General features: G+C 31.8%; 2 protein-coding genes across 2 annotated transcripts; one reads left to right on the top strand and one right to left on the bottom strand.

Annotated features, from left to right (window-relative positions):
• Positions 1–3627: 3627 nt before the first annotated feature.
• On the bottom strand, positions 3628–5382 carry LOC108203663 (AAA-ATPase ASD, mitochondrial-like). Its single transcript, XM_017372674.2, has one exon. It carries the CDS (start codon positions 5301–5303, stop codon positions 3747–3749), a length of 1557 nt encoding a protein of 518 aa, XP_017228163.1. The 5' UTR covers positions 5304–5382; the 3' UTR covers positions 3628–3746.
• Positions 5383–11097: 5715 nt separating this feature from the next.
• LOC108221339 (zinc finger BED domain-containing protein RICESLEEPER 2-like) lies at positions 11098–13462 on the top strand. The gene is made up of 3 exons (XM_017395222.1): positions 11098–11134; positions 11272–13304; positions 13400–13462. Exons 1-3 carry the CDS (start codon positions 11098–11100, stop codon positions 13460–13462), a joined length of 2133 nt encoding a protein of 710 aa, XP_017250711.1.
• The last annotated feature ends 5577 nt before the right edge of the window (positions 13463–19039 follow it).

Genomic DNA, 19039 nt, shown 5'->3' with positions numbered 1-19039 from the left:
CCGAGTTTGTTCAATTGTATAAATTTATTAAAAAAACAAATAGAATACATTCAAATTCTATCATTTACATATTTGAATTAAAAAGTTACAGCTAAAATTTTCAAATATCATAACTCTGACTCTTCTGCAAAGATAGCCCATCTAATTTGCCGGGAGAAACAAAAAAAAAAAAGAAAATAAAGACCGAGAGCTGAGAGAAAAGCTCATATACAATCTGTGCAAGTAAATAAGAGTGTCCTCGTATATGTATAATATAATACGTATAATATAATAACAGAGGAAAATTGATGGATATAAACAGAAAACGAAAGGATATGAAAAATTCGAGCGTAAAATGACCTTAAGCATCTTCGCCTCCTGATCATGTGCGGAATGAATGATATATGGGATGATAAAATAATCTGATCCGACGGATACAAATATGAAATTCGAAATTTTGAATTTACCCAATCTGAATATTTAGATTTGGATTTGGATTTGGATATTAAGGGGCCGTTTGGATGACATTAAAATAAGTGCTTATTGCTTAAAGTAAAAAAGTGGAGTAGATATTAGAAACAAGTTAAGACTTATTATATACTTATATATAATAAGCGTAAGGGAGATAATTTGGTCGCATGGTACTATGGTTCAAAAGCTTATCGTCCGTTGGATCGTATATTAGAACAAATAAGCACCGTTAGATTAGAACAAAATTAAATTCTGTTTTGTAAGGAAACTGACATATATTTGCATGTTTATAATTCCTTTTCTGAATCCAAAACAAATTCTGTCTTTAATGTGTTTTTGGTTTTTTTAATCCAAAATAAATATTTCCTACAAATTTTAATTATAGAATCGTATAAATCGCACCGTCACAAAATTATTTTTATCCATCGGATCGTATATTGAACAAATAAGCACCGTTAAATTAGAACAAAATTAACTTCTGTTCCATAAGACAACTGATATCTAATTGCATGTTTATAATACCTTTTCTGAATCCAAAACAAATTCTGTATTTCAAGTGTTTATGATTTTTTTTAATTCAAAATAAATATTTTCTACCAATTTTATTTGTAGAATCATATAAATCGCACTGTCACAAAATTATTTTTATCTAATATATTTTAAAATTAATAAGCCCGATTTATGTGAGGAACGAATACAAAAACTTTTTCTTAATCCAAAACAAATTCTACCATCTTATTGTATGTTTATGATTCATCTTCTTAATTCAAAACAAATTGTGTTTATGAATTTTAATCTCGAACCATAAAAATTTTTAGAAAAATATTTAAATCACATTATAATAATTCTAATATAAAATACATTTATAAATATAATCTAATAGAAGTTGGCGTCACATATTCTACTTAAAATAATTTAAAATTTGTTAGAAAGAATTTAATACTTTGGCATTATATATAATAAGCGTAAGGGAGATAATTTGGTCGCATGGTCCTATGGTCCAAAAGCTTATCTTGGATCGTATATTGAACAAATAAGCACCGTTAGATTAGAAATTCTGTTCTATAAGGAAACTGACATCTACTTACATGTTTATAATTCCTTTTCTGAATCTAAAACAAATTCTGTGTTTCATGTGTTTTTGATTTTTTTAATCCAAAATAAATATTTCCTACAAAATTATTTTTATCCATCGGATCGTAAATTTTTTCACACCATTTAATATATATTTAAAAAGTTTATAAATAATTAAAAAGCTCCCGTGCCTTGCACGGGCTATAAGCTAGTAAATGATAAAAGTGTTTGGGAAATAAGTAGAAGCCGTGAGACAAAAGCTAACATTCGTAGCTTTTTTTAAGTACTTCTTGACTTCTTACACAAACGGTACAAATAAGTGCTTCTAACTTATAATTCCAGAAGCCGGGCTTATAAGCCCGTGCCAAACACCCACTAAGTATATCGCTTCGAAACCTCATTCAAAATCCAAAACTCAAAACCTGATCCGAACTCAAAATCTGGAAAAAGACCCGAACATATAATTAGGGATCCCCGCGGGGATTCAGGAAATTTAATTTTTTAATAAAAAAATAATGACTTTATGTTATATAATATACTTTTTAATAAAAAAACAAAATAATAACTCCTAATATACTAATAAAATGATATTATCTCATATTTTCAACATCAAATCATATTAAAATTGATTTATAATATAAATAAAAGATAATTTTGAAATTATAAAATATATTATATTACAAATATAATTATAATCGACCAATAAAAATAAAGATTATTTTTTAATTTTAATAATACTATATAAACTATCTATTTTTAATTATTTATTTAGTATAATATATACAAACATATTATTGTTTTTATATACACACAATCAGGGTCGGGGAGACACGAATCCCCGACCCCGCCCCGATCCCCGAATTTTTAATAAAACTTTACCCGATCCCCGCCCCGCCCCCGAAAATTCCCCAAAATCGGGGTCGAGCGGGGCGGGGTGAATGCCCATCCCTACATATAATCAATTAAAAGTTTGGTTGGTCGGTACTTGAACCGAATTATGGGCCTGCTTATACAATCAATTATCCTTTTTAACTAAAACTATAATCTTTTTTATATTTTCTAACATGGAGTAATTAAAAATAACATTAATATATTTAGTTGAAACATATCATCGGTTGTATATTAATAATCATATAATAATATTATCTTCTTTTATATGGGGTTAAGTATCAAGTTGGTCACTGAAGTGAAGGTCATATATCACTTCTTTCATTGATCTTTAAGAGGTATCATTTTGATCACTAAAGTCATATAAAATATCAAATGAATACCTCAAAAAATGTGTCGAGAAAGTAAATATTTTTTCTTGTTAAGTTATACACATTTTTCTTCAACGATACTATAACCAAATGAAACGTGGTGAATTCTAGTATTTTAGATAATATATCTAGATTTTTCTAAAAATATTTATTATTTATTTTAAATTTTATAATTATTTAAATAAAAATATATAGTAGATATGTTTTCAAAAATATATAGAAAATTCATTTATATAATTAAGATACGTTGCAGAATTTAGCGTACTAGCTTGGTAGATTGCGACAAGTATATGGTTGGAACTGAGTTAGAACGCCAGAGGACACTATACATTCAAAGATTCTTGGTATAGTGTGACAAAAAAAAAAAGATTCTTGGTATAGCCGAACACTAAGGAAAGGTCATTTAATATCTAGGACATTCCCCCTTCTTTAATGCATCTTACTATGATCCCTTAATTCAAAATTAGAATAAGCTACTATTTTGGATTTTTGATTTAAAATGTATCGACTGTCTATTATTCATAATTTAATTTTTTAATCTATTTTTATAAATACAAATTTCTTACTTAAATTTTAATTTACTAGAATAAAAGATTTATACAACTACACAGTCACTACACGTTTGTATACCCCAAGTCAAAGAACCCATCACGAGCCATGCTCCCAGGTTGGTAGCTCAGAATCGGCTGTATTGGTAATTTAACTAGAGAATCTTGAGTTAGACCTGATGTTTGCAGCACCAGGGGTTATAAATGCAATGTTATTTCCCGCAGGTAACTTTCAAGTAATCAGTCCGAAGAAACATTAGTCTAATAAGGCAACACTGAGAGAAAAGTATGATCAGTTTCATGTAAAGCTACAGATTTTTATTAGCATATGATCATATACAACAATGCATACTCAGAAAATCACAACAAACAAGTAGCTAAAATTCAACAGTCTCCTATACAATGCAGATAAAAGTTAGATAACCACTGCTCCATTTTCTTTCACATCCTTGCTTCCTGATGTTTCTTCACCACTCTTTTCTTTCAGATCCTCTTTTTTCTCAGACTTGCCTTTCTCTTCTCCCTCGGCCTTGCGTTTCTCTTCTTCCTCCGCCTTGAGTTTCTCTTCTTCCTTGGCTTTAGCTACCGCAACTTTTGCATCCTCTAGCGCACTTATCAAACAATTCAAGCAACTCACACCGTCCTCTTCAGCAGACTTAGGCATCAGATTCTCCGCAACATCAGCAGGAGTCATATCAGTTTCTCCAAGCAACTCTTCAATTCTTTGAAATAGTTCATGAAATTCTAAATCTAAATAATTCCTTGCAAGCACCTTAAATGCCTCAAACGAACAATAAGACATCTCAATATGCTTGTCCATACGCCCTCTTCGGATCAAAGCAGGGTCAAGTTTCTCCAGATAATTGGTTGTAAAGACAATAATTCTTTCCCCTCCACAAGCAGACCAAAGGCCATCAATGAAATTCAGCAGCCCTGATAAAGTCACTTTGCTCCCATCATCAGTCCCTGAATTTTCAACGGCCTTTTTAACAGCATCCTTTTCGTCCTCAGATTCCCCGTCCTTGCCCTTCTTTTTCCTCTGCCCTGTGAGATCAAGAGAACAATCAATGTCCTCAATCACTATAATCGACTTCCCAGAAGTATCAATAAGCAACTTTCTCAACTCTGTATTATCCTTAACAGAGGTTAACTCAAGATCATACACATCGTAGTTCAACAGATTAGCCATAGCCGCTATCATAGTAGATTTCCCAGTACCCGGAGGACCATAAAGAAGGTACCCTCTTTTCCAAGCCTTCCCAACTTTCGCATAATAATCTTTCCCCTTACTAAACGTAATTAAATCATTCATGATATCCATCTTCACCTTCACCTCCAATGCAAGAGTCTCGAAACTAGCTGGATGCTCAAACACAACATGACTCCACATAGTCCTCCCATATCTAGACCACGTCTCCTTCTTATTATTCGTGTACAACTTTCTCTGTCGATTCTTCACTGCAATAGATTTCCCTTCAGCCAAAACATGAGTCAAGTAAGACTTAGTGACCAATTCGCGATACTTCTTGTGGAAACTCAATGTATAAAACCTCTTATCATCCTCCCGGGGAAAAAAAGAAATGGACTGAGCCTTAGGCGTGGTCATGCTGGAAGCCCACCATACCCGAACCCCTCGATACTCGTCGGTGATTTCTTCTTGATCATCCATGCTAAGCACAAGTGTTTCAGTGTCTTTTACTGAATCAGCCTTCAGTCTGTTGGCTGTCCCCGAGGAATTGGCAGCCAAGTAACGCTGAATCGCGACATAGGCCGTGGCACGATGAAAACCATCGCCAGAGTACTCATGGAATGTGATTTGGATATAAGGGTAGAAGAAAGAGACAAGTTTATGACCATATCGCTGGAAAAAACGGCTGATATCATATGGAAAATATTGCTTGAACATAGCCCATAAAAACATCAGGCTTGCGAGCACAGAGCCTATGCTAGTCCACATTTCACCACTTATCATATTCTTAATTTGTAGATAAATAAATGTGTCAAATCTCTGAAGAGATTGCTGAAAGATTAAGGTTATTTATAGAAAGATGAGAGTTTAGAGTAGTGTTGTTTATATTCCAGGCAGATACCGATCAGTTTCCACTTGTGTAAATAAGCATTGCGCAGAAGGTGCCTCGGACTATTAAATATTTAACACGCATGACATAATAAATTTATAAGTCGGTTCGTATCGTTTATATAATAAATTTACTTAAGTTAGTTTATCCAGATATATAAAACAAAGGGAAATCTACAAAACTACCTATCTTTTCTTTTATTATTTTCAAAAATACTATCTTCCAGAATTATTTTTAAAAATACCTTTTCATAAAAAAAATATTCAAAAATACTGTTTGCAACTTTTGCAACCTCATTTGCAACTACAGGCGGCGCCAGCCGTGTTGCAACCTCTTTTGCAACTTCATATGCAGCTGAATATGGTTGCATTATATATATATATATATATATATCGATTCCGAAAATGAGGTCGAAAATGACATTTGAAAACTGGAACTTGAAATCAGGAATTGTAATTGCATATATGGTTGCATATGGTTGTATTCAGTTGCATATGGTTGCATTCAGTTGATTCTATTGTAATCTAATGGCCCCGCTAGGGGCACACCATACATCTGTTGTTACTTACAGTTTTCAGTTGCATTTAGTTGCAACTGAGGTTGCAAATGAAGTTGCAAAAGTTGCAACTGCAGTTGCAACTTTTGCAACCGCAGTTGCAACTTCATTTGCAACCTCATTTTGCAACCTCATTTGCAACTTTTGCAACTTACAGTTTTCAGTTGAACTAGTTGCAATTGCAGTTGCAACAGTTGCAACAGTTGCAACTTTTCATTTTTATTTGCAATTTTTGCAACCTCATTTGCAACTTTTGCAAACTCATTTGCAACTTTTACGGCTGCGCCGTCCAAAGTTGCAAATGAGGTTGCAAAAGTTGCAAATCGTATTTTTGAAAAAAAAAATTTATGAAAAGGTATTTTTAAAAACAATGAAAAAGATGGTAGTATTTTTTAAAAAATAATTTTACAGATGGGTATTTTTAAAAAGATCCCTAAAATAAAAGTTATTTTTCACTTATAATTAATTTCTTATTTATTTATAAATAGCAAACAATTATTTTAAGTGATCCTAAACAGCTTCTATAACTTTGTTTTACATTAGAAATTTGATATGGTTATGACTATAACATTTGATAGTTGACGGGTTAAAATAACGATTGATAAAGGGTTCAGAATTCAACGTATTAATTTTAAAATAATTTATATTTTTTTGAATATTATTATGTGTTTATTTAAAATATAAAAAATTAATGGGAGAATTGTTTATCTAGTAATTTCATACTCCTGCGTTGTAACTGAGTGTTTATGTTTGGGTTAGACAATGAAAAAAATTATATGAAAGTACCAGATGGTTTAGATTTTTCTTTGTCATGAGACTTTCACGTCTGTGAATTGTATTGAAATATAATACCGAAGAGATAGTTTCTTTCATACATGAAATATTTTCATCTAATTAAAGGACATGTTGAAACGCTCCACGAAAATTAGATAAAAATTTTGATATTTAAAATAAAACAATAGGAAGAAAAGCAAAATCTGCGAAACTAAAAAAAAAAAAGAAAACTTTCATTCAAAAAAGTCTACCAACTAACCAAAGGTCATGCAGAGATGGCCCTGAAAATTTAGCTAAGAGGAAAGGAAAATTTTCATTCAAAAAAGTCTACCAACTAACCAAAGGTCATGCAGAGATGGCCCCGAAAATTTAGCTAAGAGGAAAGGAAAACTTTCATTCAAAAAAGTCTACCGACTAACCAAAGGTCATGTAGAGATGGCCCCGGAAATTTAGCTAATAAAACTTCAATGATCGAAAACAAAACCCTGATGGAAGACAAAAAGCCGCGGAAAGGAAGAAAATAAAGAGAGAGAAAAAAAGGAGGAAAAAAAAAGAGCCAAGTATGAATGATTATGCTAGATACCGAAACAAAATCCTCTAAAATGATACAATCATTAATAAACGACAAACAAAATCTAATATACGATCAAAAAGCATCAATTATGACACTCTCTCAAAAAGAACATAATAATTAAAGTAAAAATACAACAAGTCTTATAGGTATAAACGAATTATACAATTCAATAACTAAATATATAATCAATTACAAAGGACATATATGACAAATATATTATCAAATATAAATATATGTAATTCAAAAAATTGCTATTAAAAAAAATTTCTATTTTAGTAAAGTTATAAAATGTATAGTGAAATATCCAAAAAAAGTAAAAATGTATAAAAACAAAAAAACAGAGTAGTAAAGAATTGAATGAGATATTTAAAAATAAAAGTGTAAAAAATATGGTCGGGACGGAATACAAAATGGTAATTTATTCTGCTAACGCTAGCCTTTGTCTTCGTACTGCCGCTTGCAGATTCCTCGCTTAATTTTCAACTTATGCTATCCACATACTTGGACGTTTATTGGAAAAATTTGCAACAAAAATAATTTAATATTTATCTTTTTTTATTAAAAACAATGGTAATTTCGTCACCATAATTGAACCATATACGGTGCATTTTGTTCATTTTCCATTCATTTCTTCGTAATTTCAATGGAAATGTCGCTATAAAGCTAGTAGAAAATATGATCCGATAATTAAATATAAGGAGCCGCATAGCTTTGGTTGACTGGTGAAGTAGTGATTAATGATTACGCCAGGCTGCTTACATCATGTTCTTTAATCTTCAGGCATCCTTTTTAAGCTGAGAATTATATCCACGTGAGTTTTATTATATTAAAATATTAAACTATAAATAATAAAATTTAAGTTTAATTTAAGTAAATTATTTTTATTATGAACTTGTTGATATTTACATGTTAATTTGTAAAAAACCTTTTTTTTTATACAATAGCTATCTTAAATTTGCAGATATATTCCGTTTGGATGTTCATTATTTAATAATCCTTATGCAAATTTTTGGCCGGTATTATGACATTGTGGAATGGGTATTATTATCACAATTGTCCAACAAAATATACTTATAAGTCTACCTTATATTTTGTATCGTATCTTAATCTCCCCATATTTTTTGTTTATTTTATTATTATGGTCGGCTAAACCGTTATTGTTGGAGGATTTATGTTGAGACCCTGAATCTTATGATAATTATACAACTCTAAATATTGGAGATGTATTGTAATTATTTCTATATATACGTCATATATATGTCAATACTTATAGAGATACTTGAATTAACTGGAGTATACGAACATCCCAATATGTTATGTGATTGTTATTCCTGCAAAGTCAATTCATTTTTATGCAGTCAGGACATAATCTGTTTAACCTTTTTATGCAGACCATAAAATTATGCAAACAGCAGAGTTTGATTCAACGCGGCACACAACAAGTTCTCTGTAAGTATCTTTCTTAACGTATCAAAGAATTCAGAATTATATGTGTCATAGGTTCAATGATGGATATTCATGATTTCTGACATATTTATTTAATTATTTAAATAATTTTTATTAGATTAATGTTTAAATTAGTTGTAATATATAAAAAATTTAAAACCAAATCAATTATTTGTATAAAAAAGTACTCATGAGAGAAATGAATCTTTAGTCCTCGTCGTTAAACGATACTATAAACTAAGTCACATCAATCATGCAACAAAGTACCAGCAATTAAACAAATCTTCTTCAAACTTTCTTCGCGACTTAAATACACAAAAGCATTATAAGTAAACGAGAACCGTTCAATTTATTTAAGCCCTAATATCTATACTTGTATAGCATAGTCCAGCCTAGTAAAATATTACCATTAATAATGTTTTAGCCCTAATTTTATTCCCACAAACTTACACGCACTAGCATGTTCAATCCGCTTGGATGAGGAGCTTTTCTTTTTATAGTTCTATTTTACCTTAATGTCTTCATTAAATGTATAGAAATTCTAAGTTAGCAGTTAGCGGTTACCTTAATCTCTCTCTCCCCCCCTCTCCCTCTCCCTCTCTCTCTATGTGTCTCTATCTCTATCTTGCTCTTTCTCTATCTCGCTCGCTCGCTCGCTCTCTTTCTTTCTGTCTCTATTTTGCTATTGTTTTCTCTTTCTCTCGTTCCTCCGCTCTCTGACACACACACACAATATACACTGAAGTATCCTAAGGATTTCGTAATTATGAAATGATTTTGTGATTATTCAAGTAGTTGCTAATTTCATTATAATTGTTTTGTTGACTTTCATTATACTTACAGCCCCAATGTTTGTGTTTAATTGAAATATTGTTAAGTGCTGGCGAACATAATTCATGACACGTTTGAAGATAATATATGTATATCAGTATCTGTCTAGAACTATAACTAATGCAGAAAATAGCAACCTCGGTTTGTAGATTAGCTGTAATGTAGTTTGTGATTTTCTTTGTTAGTTGTCATTATGTAGGTTTGTTTGTGGAGATTATGTACGCTTGTTTATAATTCGACAATTCCGCCTGATTTTGTAATCTTTATCAGTTTTATAATACATACCCTAGGCCCCACAGGTACGTACATCAGTTTTATTCATACTATGTTTGCTATATTCTTTGAATTTACTACGTGCATCTGTGTTGTTTAGTTTTTGTATAAAGATATAATTGTTGCATATGTTTTTCGGCACTTGCAAACATGGTTCACACAAGGTTTATCAGTAACTAAATCATATACAAGTACAACTAATTTAAACTTGACTAAAGGTAATAAATTCAAGCAATCGTGGAAGTGTCCTACAATGGAGACAAAAACTCAGCCTAATTCTCATAAAGGTCAAAGGAATTCTTTAGAAATAAGCTCGAAGGCATGATGAAGGTAATTTTGATAATTTTAGAAATAATAAGTATCCATAGGGCTGAAAACGAATCCGAGTAATCCGGATTCGAACCGGATCCGACTCGTTGCAAAACGAATATTGCTTGTATTCGTATAAAATTCAGACGAATTCGAATCCATTTTGCTATTCGAATAAATTTCGAGTCGAATATGACCATTATATTATTCGTTCAGATTTTGATTCGGCGGCTCGGTTTAGATTCAAATATTCGATTCGGATTCGCTCATTTATATTCGAATTACATACGGTACATATATATGTAAAATATAAAATATATTTATGATACACGCGTGACTTAAGCTCTTAGCTGTCTTTCGGTAAGGAAAGAATAGAGGAATTGATATGATAAAATATCAATCACCGATGTATAGCTATGCAGTATCTCAATTAAGCAGATAATTGATCCCTCTTTTACAAAACAGATAGTTGCTACTCCCTCCGTTCCTAAATAATAGTCGCTTTGACTTTGTTCACGTAATTTGAGGTGTACAAAAAATATATTTTTATATATTATTTTTCAATTTTTTTTTTCTGAATAAAAGTTTGACATCTATATTTTTATTCAAAAAAAGAAATTTTGGAAAATAATGTGTAGAAATATGTTTTTATTGCACCTCAAAATACGTGCAAAAAGTCAAAGCGACTATTATTTAGGAACGGAGGGAGTATCAAATATACCAATCTGTTCGAAGAAATCAACACAAACTTCGAAATCAAGGCGATCAATCATTCAATCCCAAAGGTATGAGTTGTTAATTTTGATTTTCATTCGATATTTTACGCCTATATAAAGATTATTATCCCTAGAAACCCCATACACTTTACCAGTACATCTAGTTCCTCTGAAGTTATACAACCATTGATATTCATTTCGTGTTCAACATGAATATTGATTTAGGATCAGCTGAAGTTGAAAATGGTGATTATTTTTGTCTTTTGCTTTGTGTATCTGAATTATCCATTATTAGTTCATATTAGTTTGTAATTCGTAATCGATCCTTGATCTTTATTTGGTGTGAAAACTTATGTATGATAATGTTTATTGATATATGATAGGTACTAATGTCAGCCAAGTTGACAATCAAGAGACTCAGAATGCTACTGAAGTTGTTCGAAAAAGGGTCATCGACCAATCCAATGGACAATCATCTCTTGCTGCTCAGGTTGCTGCAAAAAAGAAAGTAAGAAATAAGAGGACAACCTCAAAGGTATGGCTTGATTTTACAAAAACTGAACTTGAAAATGGAGAAAAGAAAATTGAGTGCAACCATTGTGGTTTAAATATGGCACCTCAATCTAGTGGTTCAACTAGTCACCTGGGAAGACATTTGAATGTTCGTATGGTACGATTGGCTAAAATTTCTGGTACAAATCAAAAGGTGTTGTCTTTTCCTAGTGTTGATCCTGAGGGCAAGTTGAACAGTTTGACTTCTTTTAAGTATGATAGAGAAAAGGTTAGAGAAATTTTGGCTAAAATGATAATTGTTCATGAGTACCCATTTAGAATGGTCGAGCATCCTTTCTTTGTCATGTATTTGAGGAGTCTAAATCCTAGATTTGAACCGATGTCAAGGGTTACGATTAGAGCTGATTGTATGAAAATATATGCCCTTGAAAGAAAAAAGTTAATGGCCTTTTTTACTAGTGTAAGAACAATTAGCCTGACTTCGGATTTGTGGACTTCAAACCAAACCGTAGGCTATATGACAATCACTGCTCATTTCGTTGATCCTGATTGGAAGCTACAGAAAAGGGTAATTAACTTTTGTCATATTCCCCCGCCTCACACTGGTCTCATGATAAGTGATTCCATTTTTACATGCTTGAACCAATGGGGAATTGAGAATAAAATTTCAACTATTACTTTGGATAATGCATCTAGTAATGATTCTGCAGCTAGGCATTTGAAAGATTCATTTTCCTTGAAAGGCAACTTACATTTTGGTGGAAAGATTTTTCATGTCAGATGTTGTGCCCATGTACTTAATTTAATGGTTCAGGATGGATTAAGCATTATAGGGGATATAATTGCTAATGTCAGAGATAGTATGAAGTATCTAAAGGGTTCTCCAAGCAGGTTACATAAGTTCTATGAAATAGCTAGGCAATGTCAATTGTCTAATGTTAAGAAACTTACATTAGATGTCGCGACAAGATGGAATTCGACATATGCAATGCTAGATTCTGCTTTGATATATAAAGATGTGTTTCCAAGGTACCATGAGAGGGATCCTTTTTTTCGTTCTATCCCTTCTGAAGAGGATTGGGAAAAAATGATAAAAGTAATTCGGTTTTTAGAAGTGTTTCATGAAGCAACCACTATTTTTTCAGGCTTTGAGTATCCAACTTCAAATATCTTTCTTCCAGAGATTTGGAAAATCAAAGAGTTGTTACTTTCAACTTGTGTTGATGAGTCTGAATTTATGAGGAATATGGCTATGAAAATGAAGGTCAAGTTTGACAAGCACTGGTCAGAATGTAATTTATTGATGGCTATTGCATCTGTGCTTGATCCCAGATATAAGATGTTCTTGATTCACTTCTGTTTTCCTAAAATATACTTGATTGATGCAGAAGCAAAACGAAATGCTGATTTAGTTCTCATGACTTTGCATGAGTTGTATAATCACTATGCTACAAATCATTGCAAAGGTATGTCCACCAATTCCATTTCGTCTACTAGTAACATTGATTCTGCAGTTCAGTTGGGTGGTGGTAAGAATATGACTAAAAGCATTGCTGAGTTTAATACTTGGGCTCAAGGAATTGATCATATATCTCCTTTAAAATCTGATTTGGATGTCTATCTGGAGGAAGGAAGATACATATGCTCTCTAGGGGAGTCATTTGATGCTCTACAATGGTGGAAGAGTAATACTCTAAAATTTAGAGTATTGTCAGAGATGGCCAAAGATATTCTTTCTGTTCCAATCACTACAGTGGCTTCTGAATCTACCTTTAGTGCAGGTGGCCGAGTGCTAGATCAGTACAGGAGTTCTTTGAAGCCAGAAACTGTTGAAGCCTTGATTTGCACTTCTGATTGGCTTAGAGCTGATTACAAAATTTCAAATTTTACTCTGAATCCAATGGTATTATAATATTTTTTATTATGTTGTTCTTATACTAGTAGATATGTATTTAATATGTAATAATATATTGTTTTCAAATACTAATTTGTTTGCAGTATGATGAGGAAGGTGAGTTAACTGATTCATCTAGTTGCTCTGGTTCGGTGGTGTTGGATTAAACTCAAAAGGATGAAGGAATAAAGAAGTTGTAGCTGGGCAACTCATTTTACTATCAGTTTCAGAGTTTGGCTTTTATTTTCTTCTCTAAGACTTAGTTTTTAATTTGGTGTGATGTAATAAAGGCTCTGTTGGTACCTTAATATTGGATTGGTGTTGCTCAAGACATATTAATATTTGATATTTGAATAAATTGCGTAACAATGTTTCTATGTAGTTATAATTGATTGCATGTATTCATGTTATATTTTCTGGTGGAGTTTTAAACTTTAATATTATATTTCTGGTGGAGTTTTCAAGTAGGAATGGAGGCATGGTTTTTGGCTCCCGGTTCATGCAGCAAATGACTTGTAATATACTGACAAGTACTGAGCCTTCTTATATAAGTACTGAAAGAGACTAAATCGAATAATGTGTTTTGATCTGCTTAATACCTGGCTTAATCTATGTCATGAAAATCAATCGAATATTTATTTTTAAAAAATCAAGTATTAATATATATAATGTGATCGAATCCAAATAAATATAAAAGTTCGATATATATAAATTATTCGATATTTATACGGATCGAGTCGAATCGAATACGAATATTAGAAATCGAACTCGAGTCGAATATGATCAATTTTTTTTAAAAATTATCGAATACGAGTCGAATAAAAACGAGTAGTTATAAATTCGAGTAGAATCCGACCACATATATACTCGAAGATGTTCGACTCGTTTTCACCCTAAGTATCCATTTTACATTTTGTTAAATTATATAATTCTATTAGTTTCAAAATTTAGAGAGTAATGGTGGTTTAGATTTTAATAATTTAGCATTCTGCTTGGTTTCCTAGTAAAGCCTCAGGTGTGTCTTACTCGAGCTCCAAGGTATTATATCTAAGCTCAATCAAGTTGTCGTGCTTCTCAGGAAAATTGATTTAAACTATAACTTGATTAAGTAAAACCACGAGAGTTAAGACCAGACCGGTAATATTTTTTCATTCGTCCGTGTTATTATTTTTAATGGAAAAAAAAAGCTTCCAAAAGGTTTCCATAATACATTCAATTTATATTCAAAAGAACCTACCGACTGTAACAAACCCGATAAACGAGACTTGATGAAGCTCATCCAGCCATCTACATCATCATCATCATCGGTAACAAAAACTGCCCACTTTGATGAATCGACGGTAAACCTCCTCATAAGGGAAGTCATCAAGCAAATTACTCTAATGACATGACAGAATCTACACAAATGCACACACACATTCTTAGCATAAAAAATTCAATTTACTTATCATGGAGTTCTGAATCGGCATGTAAATTACAGAAAAATGTTTCTAGAGATGCGTACTTGTGATTAAATTCTTTTGTACCCGTGTCAATTCAAATCCTCATATCTACTCATCACATATTCTTTTTAGAGTCACTTCAGTTACATTGGTTGAGCATAAATGGTCCGTTCCAGACTTTTGAATACGCATAAGGAGATGAGGGGATAAATTTCTAACATTTCCTTGTAGGGCAACAGTTTTTCCCAACCCCATTGGTAAAAGGTAGCAAAAAAATTTAATATAATTCCAGCAAAGGATATGAACAGGAAGAACTTACATAAACCGTCACAACCAAATGGGCCCCACTGATGTCGTCATGTATCTGCTTTTCAGAAAAGTTTACAGTTATTAGTTTTTATATTTCATATAGTTCTAGAAAAAGATAAAGTTTTGAAGAAACAAGGAAAATCATTCATACTCGTCAAAATTTATGAAACTTTTATCAACCAATTAACATTTGAATCTTGAACAAAATAGAAATTTTAAAATTTTACAAATTTTACGAGTTCTTATTTAAATTTTACAATTTTACAGATGTCCATTGAATGACAAAAATAGGTTTACAACTATATATATATAAATAATTTAAATTAATGCCTATCACCCGAAACTTACCGATTCACATTAACTAATATTGATTGAATTAAATATAATTACATAAACAAATACACTTTATTTCATTTAACTAAACAAATCTTAGTTGTGGATATAATATCTATGACCCGTGTGACCCATATGAAATAAGTAATGATTTTGGATTTTCAATAACTTTTCTAAAGCCCACCTTTGTTATCCCTATTTTAATAATTTGAACATCACATATAACTTAATTAATCAATCAATTCGACTATAACAATTCAATCAATATAAAACTGATCTCCTTCACATAAAACTGGTCTCTTTCAGTTTTTCGTAATACAGTGTTTACCCTAGAAAATTGGTTTAAATCATTTAAAATTATTCACGACCCACCAAAGTAATTTATCTTTCTAGAAATATATTTAAGTATATATTAAAGTCTTCTTTGATTGATACTTAGACTCCTCACACTCAGACTCCTCAAAAGATGCAGTGAACTAAAGTTTGTCGGGATTGAGGTTTTCTTCATCATCTTCATCCTCGTAGGGCTGATTCTCCTAAGCAAAATCCTTCAATTTTGTGTCACTAAGCTCTTCATCTTCATAGTCAGATATGGATCACTCTTCTTTGGGTCCACACATTAGCTAGATACTCTCTTCAGTACTCATTATTCTGCTCACAATATCACATCATATAATTTACTTATTGACAAACATCTAAATACCTAAATACCAATAAGATATCCCTTTTATCATATTTTTATATCATGTAACACTATTTGAAAGTTGGGTTTCAGCTCTTCACACTCCAACTTGCTTTCAATTACGTGGTGCCATTGTATATGGCAGATTGTTGTCCATTATTTCTCCACTTTTCACTGTTTTGTATAGTAATTTGCAAATGGCAGCCACTTGAGTGGGTTTCGTATAAAGAGTTGTGTTGTTTGTGTGTGATAATATTTACGTACTGAGCTCTGATTGACAATCTACAAAGTAATACATGCATGCATCGTGAATAGTATCCCGTGTTTGTTGCGGAAATTTGAATTGTGCGATTTTGCTTTGTCTTTATTTTTTTTTGTTGCCCTGTTTTCGAGAATTTGATATTTCCCACATTTTGATATCATAATAATTTTTTTTGACAAATTAAATTCAAAACATAAAATATTTAAAAATTTTAAAACATATTAATTACGGTTTCTTTTTTATTATAATTATAAACGAAACTATGTTTTGTTTTCCATGCATCCTTGGATTATTTTAATTATAAAATATTAAAAACATCGTTCGATAGTTTAAAATCTTGAAATTAAGAATATTTTTTTCATATGAAAGGAACTTTGTTTTATTTGCCACGCACCTTTGGATCGTAAATGTAAGATTTTGTGTTGGGTGGGTGCGAAATTATTTACGTATTAAAGTTTGATTGTCATTTTCCACATAGCGACTCAACATGGACCCCTTTCGAAACTTCCAAAGGAGAATCGTCTGTTTCTCACAGCCTAATGATCAGACCCCGACGGACCAACGAACCAATAAAAAGTGAGGCCGACGACCTGGGGGCGCGATCCCATGTCGACCTAGCCAAACTAAAAAGTGACATTACACTCTTTAAGGACTACATTAGAAGTCAATCAGGAATCAAACTGCCCTGGGAAAGCATCTTGCCCGAGGCCATCGAGCTAGCCAAAATCGATCACAGTTTAAAAATTCCTCCCCTCGAGCACTTTGACAGATCCAAGGACCCAAATGATTTCCTGAACATTTTTTTATGGAAGAATGGCCTTTTATTGACACTCGGAGATTGCAAGATGTAGGTTTTATACACCTGTCTCCTAGGAACATCACTTCGATGGTTCAACAATTTAACACCCCGGTCAATCGACTATTGGCAAAATTTGAAAACTAAATTTATAGGAAGATTATCAAGCAACAAAAAGGAAGAAGAAAGTGTTTAATTGATATATATATGTATACGATGCATTTACATTTTTTAAAACTCATATGAAAATCTGTATGCTTTTATACTCTTGTGGTTGAGAAGGTAGTAATGTATAATAAATATTCATGTATATTATGTCCCTTAAAAGCATCTGGTCATGAATAAATAATTATATGTGTTAAATTGTGTGAATTAATATGGTATATGCATTAACAGGTATTAAATAAGTAAATATAAGTGTCCTGCTTACTTTTCAAAATTGTCAGTATCAAAGCATATGTTAATAAATGTATAGTATTTATACCATGCAAGTAGATAATTTTAATGACTAAATGCTTTTTGTTATTATTGCTGGTTCGTTGTGTACGTGCATGTATATGTATTTTAGTTTTATTAATCTATTATTATAAATGATAATTTTGTAATATTATGTTTTAAATGAGAATAATTTTCATGGAGTGTGATTTTTATAATACATGAGTAATTGTACATTTATTTCAGGTTTATTAAATATCTATTTCTTAAATATTAATTATATAATTTAATAATGGTTAATAGTTGTTAACCAAGTTGCCAATAATATTTTTATAAATTTTGATATATGTTGATTGTGTATTCTGACCACGTGACCATTTATCTTTAGCATCAGATGTGTATGTTAAGTGATGTGATGTGGACTACGTGTATTAGTGTAGAGCGGATGCGGGTTCGGTGCGGTTTTTGGATAAAACCGCAACCGCAACCGCATGCCCTCGGTTTTAGAAATCGAAAACCTCAACCGCAACCTCATCCTCGGATTCGGTTTCGGTTCCAAATCCTCGGATTCGGTTTCTATCGGTTCGGTTTCGGTTATAAAACCGCTTAAAAAAAGAAAGAATAATTATACATAAATAATTAAAACTTAAGTAAGAATTATGCATCCATCCATGATCCATCCAAAGTTTACATAAATATTGATACACATTCAGTTGATCAGTTTCATGTCTCAAAAGCATATCAGTTTCATGCCTCAAAAGCATATCAGTTTCATGCCTCCTGGATCGCCTATTACATTCTCAAAAGCAAGTTACATGCTAATCTTCGTCAATGTCTAGGTGCTGAATGGAAGCTCCAACCCCAGTTAGCTCATCTGAAAAAATTGATATAAACAAAACACAATATTAAAACAGAGATAAATTAACAATCATAAGAAAATAGAGATAAACAAAAAAGAGTATTAAAGTGCATGAGTATTGTCAAGATATGAAAGATGACAATTGCATCTAATAAGTGATAACAGTACATATAAATCAGGTACTGAGCATTTGCAAGAACAATGTTTCCAATGATCTTATGCCAACTTTTCTGTTCAAATGAGTGGATTCAGAATTTATCTCCAGTATACACAAATGATGAGTATACACAATTTATCTCCAGTATACACAAAGTATTTAACAGCAACTAACAGGAACTGTCAAATGAAACATAATATTCAGAAATGCAGCAGATTCAGAATGTGCTCACCATTTTCCAATTTCTCAAGCATAATATTCAGAAATGCAGCAGATTCAGAAATGCAGCAGTTTAGAAATAGAAAGAAAGCAAAAAATTCAGAATGTGCTCACCATTTTCCAATTTCTCAAGCTGCAAAAACTCCTCTGGTTCTCCTCTCAAATCAGTGACAGTATCCGAAGTTCTTAGCCAGTCTTGGCTACAGATCAGAGCTTCTGCCGTCTTTGGTGAAAGAGAACTTCGATAAGC

Source organism: Daucus carota, chromosome 5, assembly GCF_001625215.2.
Source record: "Daucus carota subsp. sativus chromosome 5, DH1 v3.0, whole genome shotgun sequence".
NCBI lineage: Eukaryota > Viridiplantae > Streptophyta > Magnoliopsida > Apiales > Apiaceae > Daucus > Daucus carota.
The sequence above is the reverse complement of the archived record's forward strand: the minus strand, read 5'-3'. Positions and strand labels throughout refer to the sequence as shown.

Bases quoted from the DNA above. Each gene is read 5' to 3' on its own strand.
- LOC108203663 (XM_017372674.2), bottom strand. From the start codon at position 5,303: ATGATAAGTGGTGAAATGTGGACTAGCATAGGCTCTGTGCTCGCAAGC.
- LOC108221339 (XM_017395222.1), top strand. From the start codon at position 11,098: ATGAATATTGATTTAGGATCAGCTGAAGTTGAAAATG. The intron at 11,135-11,271 runs GTGATTATTTTT...GATATATGATAG, and splicing joins ATCAGCTGAAGTTGAAAATG to GTACTAATGTCAGCCAAGTT. The intron at 13,305-13,399 runs GTATTATAATAT...ATTTGTTTGCAG, and splicing joins ATTTTACTCTGAATCCAATG to TATGATGAGGAAGGTGAGTT.